The sequence below is a fragment of the Labrus bergylta genome, chromosome 11 (assembly GCF_963930695.1).
Source record: "Labrus bergylta chromosome 11, fLabBer1.1, whole genome shotgun sequence".
Classification (NCBI taxonomy): domain Eukaryota; kingdom Metazoa; phylum Chordata; class Actinopteri; order Labriformes; family Labridae; genus Labrus; species Labrus bergylta.
The window spans coordinates 30,968,470-30,984,160 of NC_089205.1; the positions used below are offsets into that span (position 1 = coordinate 30,968,470).

General features: G+C 39.1%; 1 protein-coding gene across 1 annotated transcript in view; it reads left to right on the top strand.

Annotated features, from left to right (window-relative positions):
• The window catches only part of masp1 (MBL associated serine protease 1), a 34,731-nt gene extending 19,793 nt beyond the window's left edge, over positions 1–14,938 (top strand). The window contains 8 exon segments of the mRNA XM_065959984.1: positions 3,378–3,574; positions 3,703–3,850; positions 4,675–4,793; positions 10,097–10,175; positions 10,311–10,430; positions 10,767–11,167; positions 11,277–11,465; positions 14,050–14,938. Of these exon segments, the coding sequence (XP_065816056.1) occupies positions 3,378–3,574; positions 3,703–3,850; positions 4,675–4,793; positions 10,097–10,175; positions 10,311–10,430; positions 10,767–11,167; positions 11,277–11,465; positions 14,050–14,475 (1,679 nt within the window). The 3' untranslated portion in view covers positions 14,476–14,938.
• The last annotated feature ends 753 nt before the right edge of the window (positions 14,939–15,691 follow it).

A 15,691-nucleotide genomic window follows, 5' to 3' on the forward strand; every position in this document is an offset into this window, starting at 1 on the left:
CAATACACAACACAACAATACACAACACAACAATAAATAACACAACAATACACAACACAACAATACACAACACAACAATAAATAACACAACAATAAATAACACAACAATACACAACACAACAATAAATAACACAACAATACACAACACAACAATACACAACACAACAATACACAACACAACAATACACAACACAACAATACACAACACAACAATAAATAACACAACAATACACAACACAACAATAAATAACACAACAATACACAACACAACAATACACAGCACAACAATACACAACACAACAATACGCAACACAACAATAAATAACACAACAATACACAACACAACAATAAATAACACAACAATAAATAACACAACAATACACAACACAACAATACACAACACAACAATACACAACACAACAATACACAACACAACAATAAATAACACAGCAATACACAACACAACAATACACAACACAACACAACAATAAATAACACAACAATACACAACACAACAATACACAACACAACAATAAATAACACAACAATACACAACACAACAATAAATAACACAACAATACACAACACAACAATACACAGCACAACAATAAATAACACAACAATACACAACACAACAATAAATAACACAACAATACACAACACAACAATACACAACACAACAATAAATAACACAACAATACACAACACAACAATACACAACACAACAATACACAACACAACAATACACAACACAACCATACACAACACAACAATAAATAACACAACAATACACAACACAACAATAAATAACACAACAATACACAACACAACAATACACAGCACAACAATACACAACACAACAATATGCAACACAACAATAAATAACACAACAATACACAACACAACAATAAATAACACAACAATAAATAACACAACAATACACAACACAACAATACACAACACAACAATAAATAACACAACAATACACAACACAACAATACACAACACAACAATACACAACACAACAATAAATAACACAACAATACACAACACAACAATACACAACACAACAATAAATAACAACAATACACAACACAACAATACACAGCACAACAATACACAACACAACAATACGCAACACAACAATAAATAACACAACAATACACAACACAACAATACACAACACAACAATAAATAACACAACAATACACAACACAACAATACACAACACAACAATAAATAACACAACAATACACAACACAACAATACACAACACAACAATAAATAACACAACAATACACAACACAACAATACACAACACAACAATAAATAACACAACAATACACAACACAACAATACACAACACAACAATAAATAACACAACAATAAATAACACAACAATACACAACACAACAATAAATAACACAACAATACACAACACAACAATACACAACACAACAATACACAACACAACAATACACAACACAACAATACACAACACAACAATAAATAACACAACAATACACAACACAACAATAAATAACACAACAATACACAACACAACAATACACAGCACAACAATACACAACACAACAATACGCAACACAACAATAAATAACACAACAATACACAACACAACAATAAATAACACAACAATAAATAACACAACAATACACAACACAACAATACACAACACAACAATACACAACACAACAATAAATAACACAGCAATACACAACACAACAATACACAACACAACAATACACAACACAACAATAAATAACACAACAATACACAACACAACAATACACAACACAACAATAAATAACACAACAATACACAACACAACAATAAATAACACAACAATACACAACACAACAATACACAGCACAACAATAAATAACACAACAATACACAACACAACAATAAATAACACAACAATACACAACACAACAATACACAACACAACAATAAATAACACAACAATACACAACACAACAATACACAACACAACAATACACAACACAACAATACACAACACAACCATACACAACACAACAATAAATAACACAACAATACACAACACAACAATAAATAACACAACAATACACAACACAACAATACACAGCACAACAATACACAACACAACAATATGCAACACAACAATAAATAACACAACAATACACAACACAACAATAAATAACACAACAATAAATAACACAACAATACACAACACAACAATACACAACACAACAATAAATAACACAACAATACACAACACAACAATACACAACACAACAATACACAACACAACAATAAATAACACAACAATACACAACACAACAATACACAACACAACAATAAATAACAACAATACACAACACAACAATACACAGCACAACAATACACAACACAACAATACGCAACACAACAATAAATAACACAACAATACACAACACAACAATACACAACACAACAATAAATAACACAACAATACACAACACAACAATACACAACACAACAATAAATAACACAACAATACACAACACAACAATACACAACACAACAATAAATAACACAACAATACACAACACAACAATACACAACACAACAATAAATAACACAACAATACACAACACAACAATAAATAACACAACAATACACAACACAACAATACACAACACAACAATAAATAACACAACAATACCCAACACAACAATACACAACACAACAATAAATAACACAACAATACACAACACAACAATACACAACACAACAATACACAACACAACAATAAATAACACAACAATACACAACACAACAATACACAACACAACAATACACAACAATAAATAACACAACAATACACAACACAACAATACACAACACAACAATACACAACACAACAATAAATAACACAACAATACCCAACACAACAATACACAACACAACAATAAATAACACAACAATACACAACACAACAATACACAACACAACAATACACAACACAACAATAAATAACACAACAATACACAACACAACAATACACAACACAACAATACACAACAATAAATAACACAACAATACACAACACAACAATAAATAACACAACAATACACAACACAACAATACACAACACAACAATAAATAACACAACAATACACAACACAACAATACACAACACAACAATACACAACATTGGATCAGGTGTGTCTCTACCTTTGCCCTCTTACATAAACTCAGCTGCCTGTATGGTTCATAGTTGAGTTAATAAATTGACGTAAACACTGACATGAATGACATCACTCTCGTGTGAAAGCAGCCTAATCATTAATGTGTGTGTGTGTGTGTGTGTGTGTGTGTGTGTGTGTGTTCAGTGGAGTGCAGTGGTGGTGTGTTCAGGGAATGCTCCGGTGTTCTGAGCAGTGTGGACTTCCCGTCTCCTTACCCAAAGAGCTCTGAATGTTTGTACAGGATCGAGGTGGAGCAGGGCCTCAGGCTCCGCCTCTTTTTTGACCCCCACTTTGACGTGGAGGATCATCCCGACATCATCTGCCCGTACGACCACGTCAAGGTGAGGAGAGCACAGACACACACACACACACACACACATCTTTGGATTCAGCTGTGTGTGTGTGTGTGTGTGTGTGTGTGTGTGTGTGTGTGTGTGTGTGTGTGTGTGTGTGTGTGTGTGTGCTTCAGATCAAAGCGGGCAGCACAGAGTTCGGTCCGTTCTGTGGAGATCGATCTCCAGGAGAGATTCAGACCGACACAAACATCATCACTGTCGTCTTCCACAGCGACAACTCAGGAGACAACACGGGCTGGAGGATCAAATACACATCTACAGGTGTGCACACTACACACATCTACACACACATCTACACACACATCTACACACATCTACACACACATCTACAGGTGTGCACACTACACACATCTACACACACACATCTACAAGTGTGCACACTACACACATCTACACACACACATCTACAGGTGTGCACACTACACACATTGTTAGGTGGGGGTTATTTCTGTAGTAGATGGACAATTATGAAATGTGAAACAGACTGTAGATCATCTTAGATTTATTCAGCCATGGTCAGACAACACAAAAACACAACACACATGGCTGACAAAGTGCAGACCATCGCTGACCCATGCTGACCAACATCTCACAATCATTGACAATCATTGGCAAAGTGGCAAAGTCTTCATCACACAGTGCTGCTTATATTCTGCTAGAAGGTACAGCCCACAAATTCCTTTCCATTTGGGTACATCACTATAAAACAATAAAGATGACACTGATTTGTATACGTATCAGATGTAGACTCTCTGTCTAGCAAACAGTTGTTGACAACATATAGTTGGCTCCTCTCCAAACATAGATCTGCTACTACTTAGGTGCTTCACCCATATAAGGTTACAGCTTCACAGACCCAAAAGAAGAATTACTGTGAGATGGTTGACACAATTTAAAGATATGTCCACAAAATGATCAAGATGAATGAATCCATGAAAATACGTACTAACACACATCTACACACACATCTACAGGTGTGCACACTACACACATCTACACACATCTACAGGTGTGCACACTACACAACTACACGTACACACATGCACACAAACATACACTCATAAGCTTTTTTTTTGTCCTAACAGGAAGTCAGTGTGTGGTCCCTGAAGCTCCGCCCCATGCTTTGATGAATCCCCTCCAATCAGTATACTCCTTTAAGGATCACATGCTGTTCACCTGTGAGGAGGGATACAGACTGCAGAAGGTACGGCAAACAACACAGAGTACTACAAAGAGTACTACAAAGAGTACTACACAGAGTACTACAAAGAGTACTACACAGAGTACTACACAGAGTACGACACAGAGTACTACAAAGAGTACTACACAACTTATTACAAAGAGTACTACATAGAGTACTACAACGAGTACTTCATAGAGTACTACACAGAGTACTACAAAGAGTACTACACAACTTATTACAAAGAGTACTAAGAAGAGTACTACACAGCTTACTACAAAGAGTACTACACAGAGTACTACACAGAGTACGACACAGAGTACTACAAAGAGTACTACACAACTTATTACAAAGAGTACTACATAGAGTACTACAACGAGTACTTCATAGAGTACTACACAGAGTACTACAAAGAGTACTACACAACTTATTACAAAGAGTACTAAGAAGAGTACTACACAGAGTACTACAAAGAGTACTACACAGAGTACTACACAGAGTACGACACAGAGTACTACAAAGAGTACTACACAACTTATTACAAAGAGTACTACATAGAGTACTACAAAGCATACGACATAGAGTACTACAAATAGTACTACACAGAGTACTACAAAGAGTACTACACAGAGTACTACAAAGAGTACAACACAGAGTTCTACAAAGCATACTACATAGAGTACTACAAAGAGTACTACACAACTTATTACACAGATTACTACACAGCTTACTACAAAGAGTACTACAAAGAGTACTACACAGAGTACTACAAAGAGTACTACACAACTTATTACAAAGAGTACTACATAGAGTACTACACAGCTTACTACAAAGAGTACTACAAAGCATACTACAAAGAGTACTACATAGTACTACATAGAGTACTACATAGAGTACTACACAGCTTACTACAAAGAGTACTACACAGCTTACTACAAAGCATACTACATAGAGTACTACAAAGAGTAATACAACGCATACTACAAAGAGTAATACATATAGTACTACAAAGAGTACTACAAAGCATACTACAAAGAGTACTACATAGAGTACTACAAAGAGTACTACACAGAGTATGAGAGAGTACGACACAGAGTACTACAAAGAGTACTACATAGAGTACTACAAACCATACTACAAAGAGTAATACATATAGTACTACAAAGAGTACTACATAGATTACTACAAAGCAGACGACAAAGAGTACTACACAGAGTACTACACAGAGTACGACACAGAGTACGACATAGAGTACTACAAAGAGTACTACACAACTTATTACAAAGAGTACTACAAAGAGTACTACAAAGAGTACTACACAACTTATTACAAAGAGTACTACATAGAGTACTACATAGAGTACTTCATAGAGTACTACACAGAGTACTACAAAGAGTACTACACAACTTATTACAAAGAGTACTACAAAGAGTACTACATAGAGTACTACAAAGCATACTACAAAGAGTACTACACAGCTTACTACAAAGCATACTACGAAGAGTACTACAAAGCATACTACAAAGAGTACTACACAGCTTACTACAAAGCATACTACGAAGAGTACTACAAAGCATACTACAAAGAATAATACATAGAGTACTACAAAGAGTATTACTTAGAGTACTACAAAGCATACTAGATAGAGTACTACAAAGCATACTAAAAAGCATACTACATAGAGTACTACAAAGCATACTACAAAGAGTAATACATATAGTACTACAAAGAGTACTACATAGATTACTACAAAGCATACTACAAAGAGTATGACATGAAGTACTACAAAGCATACTACATAGAGTACTACACAGAGTACGACACAGAGTACTACAAAGAGTACTACACAACTTATTACAAAGAGTACAACACAGAGTACTACAAAGAGTACTACATAGAGTACTACACAACTTATTACAAAGAGTACTACACAGAGTACTACACAGAGTACTACACAGCTTACTACAAAGCATACCACGAAGAGTACTACATATAGTACTACACAGCTTACTACAAAGAGTACTACAAAGAGTACTACATAGAGTACTACAAAGAGTACTACACAACTTATTACAAAGAGTACTACATAGAGTACTTCATAGAGTACTACACAGAGTACTACAAAGAGTACTACACAACTTATTACAAAGAGTACTACAAAGAGTACTACATAGAGTACTACAAAGCATACTACAAAGAGTACTACACAGCTTACTACAAAGCATACTACGAAGAGTACTACAAAGCATACTACAAAGAGTACTGCAAAGAGCACTAGATAGAGTACTACACAGCTTACTACAAAGAGTACTACACAGCTTACTACAAAGAGTACTACACAGCTTACTACACAGCTTACTACAAAGAGTACTACACAGCTTACTACAAAGAGTACTACACAGCTTACTACAAAGAGTACTACAAAGCATACTACAATGAGTACTACACAGCTTACTACAAAGAGTACTACAAAGCATACTACAAAGAGTAATACATATAGTACTACATAGAGTACTACTTAGAGTACTACAAAGCATACTACATAGAGTACTACAAAGAATACTACATAGATTACTACAAAGCATACTACAAAGAGTACTACACAGCTTACTACAAAGCATACTACGAAGAGTACTACAAAGCATACTACAAAGAGTAATACATATAGTACTACATAGAGTACTACAAAGAGCACTACATAGAGTACTACACAGCTTACTACAAAGAGTACTACAAAGCATACTACAATGAGTACTACAAAGAGTACTACATAGAGTACCACAAAGAGTACTACAAAGCATACTACAAAGAGTAATACATAGAGTACTACAAAGAGTACTACTTAGAGTACTACAAAGCATACTACAAAGAGTAATACATAGAGTACTACAAAGAGTACTACTTAGAGTACTACAAAGCATACTAGATAGAGTACTACAAAGCATACTAAAAAGCATACTACATAGAGTACTACAAAGCATACTACAAAGAGTAATACATATAGTACTACAAAGAGTACTACATAGATTACTACAAAGCATACTACAAAGAGTACGACATGTAGTACTACAAAGCATACTACATAGAGTACTACAAAGAGTACTACACAGAGTACGACACAGAGTACTACAAAGAGTACTACATAGAGTACTACACAACTTACTACAAAGCATACTACAAAGAGTACTACAAAGCATACTACAAAGAGTAATACATTTAGTACTACATAGAGTACTACAAAGAGTACTACACAGCTTACTACAAAGAGTACTACAAAGCATACTACAATGAGTACTACAAAGAGTACTACATAGAGTACCACAAAGAGTACTACAAAGCATACTACAAAGAGTAATACATAGAGTACTACAAAGAGTACTACTTAGAGTACTACAAAGCATACTACAAAGAATAATACATAGAGTACTACAAAGAGTATTACTTAGAGTACTACAAAGCATACTAGATAGAGTACTACAAAGCATACTAAAAAGCATACTACATAGAGTACTACAAAGCATACTACAAAGAGTAATACATATAGTACTACAAAGAGTACTACATAGATTACTACAAAGCATACTACAAAGAGTATGACATGAAGTACTACAAAGCATACTACATAGAGTACTACACAGAGTACGACACAGAGTACTACAAAGAGTACTACACAACTTATTACAAAGAGTACTACAAAGAGTACAACACAGAGTACTACAAAGAGTACTACATAGAGTACTACACAACTTATTACAAAGAGTACTACACAGAGTACTACACAGCTTACTACAAAGCATACCACGAAGAGTACTACAAAGCATACTACAAAGAGTAATACATATAGTACTACACAGCTTACTACAAAGAGTACTACAAAGCATACTACAACAAGTACTATACAGAGTACCACAAAGAGTACTACATATAGTACTAGATAGAGTACTACACAGCTTACTAGATAGAGTACTACACAGCTTACTACAAAGAGTACTACACAGCTTACTACAAAGAGTACTACAAAGCATACTACATAGAGTGCTACAAAGAGTACTACATAGATTACTACAAAGCATACTACAAAGAGTACTACACAGCTTACGACAAAGCATACTACGAAGAGTACTACAAAGCATACTACAAAGAGTAATACATATAGTACTACATAGAGTACTACAAAGAGCACTACATAGAGTACTACACAGCTTACTACAAAGAGTACTACAAAGCATACTACAATGAGTACTACAAAGAGTACCACAAAGCATACTACAAAGAGTAATACATATAATACTACAAAGAGTACTACTTAGAGTACTACAAAGCATACTACAAAGAGTAATACATAGAGTACTACAAAGAGTACTACAAAGAGTACTACAAAGAGTACTACATAGAGTACCACAAAGAGTACTACAAAGCATACTACAAAGAGTAATACATAGAGTACTACAAAGAGTAATACATATAGTACTACAAAGAGTACTACATAGATTGCTACAAAGCATACTACAAAGAGTATGACATGAAGTACTACAAAGCATACTACATAGAGTACTACAAAGAGTACTACAAAGAGTACTACACAACTTATTACAAAGAGTACTACAAAGAGTACAACACAGAGTACTACAAAGAGTACTACATAGAGTACTACACAACTTATTACAAAGAGTACTACACAGAGTACTACACAGAGTACTACACAGCTTACTACAAAGAGTACTACAAAGCATACTACGAAGAGTACTACAAAGCATACTACAAAGAGTAATACATATAGTACTACACAGCTTACTACAAAGAATACTACAAAGCATACTACAACAAGTACTATACAGAGTACCACAAAGAGTACTACATATACTACTACATAGAGTACTACACAGCTTACTACAAAGAGTACTACAAAGCATACTACAACGAGTACTATACAGAGTACTACATAGAGTACCACAAAGAGTACTACATATAGTACTACATAGAGTACTACAAAGAGTACTACATATAGTACTACAAAGCATACTACGAGTATTACACAGCTTACTACAAAGAGTACTACAAAGCATACTACGAGTACTACACAGCTTACTACAAAGAGTACTACACAGCTTACTACAAAGAGTAATACATATAGTACTACATAGAGTACTACTTAGAGTACTACAAAGCATACTACATAGAGTACTACAAAGCATACTACATAGAGTACTACAAAGACTACTACATAGAGTACTACATAGAGTACTACAAAGAGTACTACATAGAGTACTATGCAGAATAATTTCCAGCAGTATTAAAGACTGTATCTCTCGTGGTCATGTTGTCAGGATGCAGAGTACCTGGATCATTATCAGGTAGTGTGTCAGGCTGACGGAGCGTGGAGCAGCAGTCCTCCTAACTGTACCAGTAAGCAAGCACACACACACACACACACACACACACACACACACACACACACACACACTTGAACTCTTCATCTGTAACTTTTAGTTTTTCTATCTTTAACTCCTCAGCGGTTCTGATTGGTCCTCTCTCTTACAGTGGTGGATTGTGGGAGTCCAAAGGCCGTTGCCATGGCAGATTTGGTGTTTGATAGTCATGACAACAACACAATGTTTGGATCTACAGTTCAGTACGTGTGCAGAGAGGACGCCATCAACGGTAAGATTAGAGGTTATGTGGAGGTGTCTCATCAGGGTCAAAGGTCACATGACTTCTTCCAGAGTGGGAGTTCTTACATCATCTGCCACAAATGATTCTGAACATGAAGTGTTATAAACGCACAGCTTTATAAAGGTAAACAACGTGTCAAACAGGAAGTATCATGAAGGGGACAGGAAGAGGTTTTATTTTGATGAACTGCAGAATGAGGTGAACATGATGCACAGGGTTAGAATGATGAATCTGCTGTAGTCTGAGACTGTCCAGCAGCTGGGACTGTAACACAGGGTCCTCACATGCTTCTGTCCAGTCATGGTGTGTGTGTGTGTTTACTAGTTTCCTACAGCTGTGGGCCGAAAGGAGAGTGGGTCAGTTCATCAGGAAGCAAACTGCCGAGCTGCAGGCCGGCCAACAGCTCAGGTAATTTGAGGAATGATATCACCAACGCAAAGAAGTAAACAAAGGATTAAAGTGTGTCTCCTCTCCAGCTTGTGGCCAGCCGGCTCGCTACCCCCCCCCCTCAGGTGAAGCGGGTGGTGGGGGGCCGCAGTGCAGGGCCGGGCCTGTTCCCCTGGCAGGTCCTGCTCAGTGTGGAGGACCTGTCGCGGGTCCCTGAGGACCGCTGGTTTGGCTCTGGGGCCCTGCTGTCCGAGTCCTGGGTCCTAACAGCTGCCCATGTCCTAAGGTCCCAAAGGAGGGACACCAGTGTGGTCCCTGTGGCCCCCCAACACATCAAGGTTAAAGAGTATAACCAGTATAACCAGTATTACCAGTTTAACCACATAGACAAGTATAACCAGTATAACCAGTATAACCAGTATAACCAGTATAACCCGTGTGTTCCAGGTGTCCCTTGGTCTCCATGATGCTGCAGACAGAGGGTCCTCTCTGATTCGCTCGGTGAAGCTCCTCCTCCTCCATCCAGACTTCCAACCAAACAACTACAACAACGACATCGCGCTGCTGAAGCTGACGGAGCGAGTGGAGTTTACTGAGCTCATCCGCCCTGTCTGCCTCCCCCCACTTCACAACAAGGTACCCCAAATACCCCAAACATGGTACCCCAAATACCCCAAACTAGGTACCCCAAATACCCCAAATACCCCAAACATGGTACCCCAAATATCCCACAAGGTACCCCAAATACCCAAAACATGGTACCCCAAATACCCCAAACTAGGTACCCCAAATATCCCACAAGGTACCCCAAATACCCTAAACATGGTACCCTAAATACCCCAAACAAGGTACCCCAAATACCCCAAACATGGTACCCTAAATACCCCAAACAAGGTACCCCAAATACCCCAAACATGGTACCCCAAATACCCCAAACATGGTACCCCAAATATCCCACAAGGTACCCCAAATACCCAAAACATGGTACCCCAAATACCCCAAACTAGGTACCCCAAATATCCCACAAGGTACCCCAAATACCCTAAACATGGTACCCTAAATACCCCAAACAAGGTACCCCAAATACCCCAAACATGGTACCCTAAATACCCCAAACAAGGTACCCCAAATACCCCAAACATGGTACCCCAAATACCCCAAACATGGTACCCCAAATATCCCACAAGGTACCCCAAATACCCAAAACATGGTACCCCAAATACCCCAAACTAGGTACCCCAAATACCCTAAACATGGTACCCTAAATACCCCAAACTAGGTACCCCAAATACCCCAAACATGGTACCCCAAACAAGGTACCTCAAAAACCCCAAACATGGTACCCTAAATACCCCAAACTAGGTACCCCAAATACCCCAAACATGGTACCCCAAACAAGGTACCTCAAAAACCCCAAACATGGTACCCTAAATACCCCAAACTAGGTACCCCAAATACCCCAAACAAGGTACCCCAAATACCCCAAACATGGTACCCCAAATATCCAACAAGGTACCCCAAACATGGTACCCCAAATACCCCAAACATGGTACCCCAAACTAGGTACCCCAAATACCCCAAACATGGTACCCCAAATATCCCACAAGGTACCCCAAATACCCCAAACATGGTACCCCAAATATCCCACAAGGTACCCCAAATACCCAAAACATGGTACCCCAAATACCCCAAACTAGGTACCCCAAATACCCTAAACATGGTACCCTAAATACCCCAAACTAGGTACCCCAAATACCCCAAACATGGTACCCCAAACAAGGTACCTCAAAAACCCCAAACATGGTACCCTAAATACCCCAAACTAGGTACCCCAAATACCCCAAACATGGTACCCCAAACAAGGTACCTCAAAAACCCCAAACATGGTACCCTAAATACCCCAAACTAGGTACCCCAAATACCCCAAACAAGGTACCCCAAATACCCCAAACATGGTACCCCAAATATCCAACAAGGTACCCCAAACATGGTACCCCAAATACCCCAAACATGGTACCCCAAACTAGGTACCCCAAATACCCCAAACATGGTACCCCAAATATCCCACAAGGTACCCCAAATACCCCAAACATGGTACCCCAAATATCCCACAAGGTACCCCAAATACCCCAAACATGGTACCCCAAATACCCCAAACAAGGTACCCCAAATACCCCAAACATGGTACCCTAAATACCCCAAACTAGGTACCCCAAATACCCCAAACAAGGTACCCCAAATACCCCAAACATGGTACCCCAAATATCCCACAAGGTACCCCAAATACCCCAAACATGGTACCCCAAATATCCCACAAGGTACCCCAAATACCCCAAACATGGTACCCCAAATACCCCAAACAAGGTACCCCAAATACCCCAAACATGGTACCCTAAATACCCCAAACTAGGTACCCCAAATACCCCAAACAAGGTACCCCAAATACCCCAAACATGGTACCCCAAATATCCCACAAGGTACCCCAAATACCCCTAACATGGTACCCCAAATATCCCACAAGGTACCCCAAATACCCCACAAGGTACCCCAAATATCCCAAATACCAGGTACCCCAAATACCCCAAACAAGGTACCCAAAATACCCCAAACCAGGTACCCCAAATACCCCAAACAAGGTACCCCAAATACCCCACAAGGTACCCCAAATACCCCAAACAAGGTACCCTAAATACCCCAAACAAGGTACCCCAAATACCCCACAAGGTACCCCAAATACCCCAAATACAAGGTACCCCAAATACCCCACCTCAAACGATAGTAAGACACAAAACATCTGTTTCTTATCATACACTCAATAAGTAATTTAAGTGGGTTAGCAAAGATGTCAAAGAAATGTCCAAACTTCACAGAAAATTTGAAAGTCAGGACTTCATGGGGAGTTATGAAAATGGTATTTTAAGGTCAGGTATGTGTAGGATAGTCGGGGAAACTTGATCTAAATAGTAATTATTATCTAATGAGAACTTTTGTGAACAGTCACAACTTTTGTATCTATTGGGCCTTTATTTAAAAGACAGTAAAGAAATCAGGGGGAGAGAGAGGGTGGGGGACATGCGGGACAGGAGCAACAGATTCAAACCCAGACTTGTTTGGAGGACTACAGCCTTAGTGCACTAACCACTAGGCCACCACCCAGGACATTCAGGACTTTTGTCAAGACTTTTAAGGATATGGATCTCTATTTGTTTGTTTTTTTCAGGGTGACCCCCCCGCTCCTCTCCCGAACTCTCTGGGTGTAGTTGCTGGTTGGGGAATCTCCAACGACAACACCTCCTCCTCCTCCGGCGCCCCCCCCTCGCTGACCTCTGATGTCCTGCAGTTTGTGAAGCTGCCGGTGGTTTCTCAGGACGAGTGTCAGGCGAGCTACGCCTCGCGCTCCATCAGCTACAACATCACCGACAACATGTTCTGTGCCGGCTTCTTTGAGGGGGGGCGGGACACCTGCCTGGGGGACAGCGGGGGGGCATTTGTGATGGAGGACAGGGTCAGTCGGAGGTGGGTGGTGTTTGGGTTGGTGTCTTGGGGGGGGCCTGAGGAGTGTGGGAGTCAAAGGGTGTACGGGGTCTACACCCGCGTGGCTAAATATGTAGAGTGGATACAGGAGCAGCTTCATGCTGCCCCCTAGTGGTAAGACCAGGAAGTCCCAGAGGTCACATGACCCCTGCTGATACTACAAACATGAGGTCTGAAGTTTTATCACAACTGAAGCATCCATTGTCTGCAGCTGTGATTGGTCCTCAGAGGGTTAGGGTTAGAAACCATCAGTCAGACTCTCTGGATGTCAGGTAGCAGTACCTGCTTTATACCACCAGGGAGCGCGTTCATACAGGACCTTCTTCTTTAAAGCACTGAGAAGTTTTCTGCAGTGTTCAGTTCTTTTATTTTCTTTAAATTTAAACCAAACTGCAGAGTTTCTGTGATGTCACCAAAGAGCTGAGCTTCCTCCATGTTGTTTCCCAGAATGCTTTGCTACACTCACTGTAGAGTTATTGTACTTTAAATGACTCCTCGTCTTCACTGCAGCGCCCCCTTCAGGCTGCTCTGACACATTGTCATGTTGATTATAATAAAAACATGAATGAACACTCCCTTTGTCTTCTTCTCTTTGTTCTGTTTGCACTTTCAAAAAATCTAAAGAGAGTTATACGTTTAATACTGAAGACTTTGATAATTGAGGAAGCTTCAGGCGAAACGCGCACAATAAAAATAGAGAAACGTTATTTTCAGTGTGCCGCGGTCTTGAAGCGTGTTGCATTCATGTGGGGATTTTTCTTTTTTGCCTGGTTTCTCGTTACGAGAAAAAGATACTAGAGGGTGCACGCCTCCTCATTGCCTCCACCCGAATGCTTCTCTCGTCATTACAAGATCTTTATCTCGTTATGACAAGAAACAAGGCACAAAATGATTGAGGGACTGTTGGCTGTGATCGTTCCCTCGCCATGACACTCGGGAGGAAAGAGTGTTTTTCATCCTCATCCACTTTATTTAGTGAGATGTTTTCGTTGACTGTTGACTTGAAGTTTAACGTGCTTTACAATTAACAAAGATCAATATTTTTTTTCTCTTGTTTAAGAGATTTAGATTTACATTATTGATCCCGCGAGGGGAAACTTCAGTTTCAGTGTCAACACACACATGAAATACACACAAACAGGATCCTATGGACATGCACTAATGGAGAGATGTCAGAGTTATGGAGCTGCCCATAGTGGGCGCTCATGAGCTGATGGTGGGGAGGGGGTTTGGTGCCTTGCTCAAGGGCACCTCGGCAGTGCTCAGGAAGTGATCTGGCACCTCTCCAGCGACCAGACCAACTTCCAGATTTGAACCGGTGACCCCCC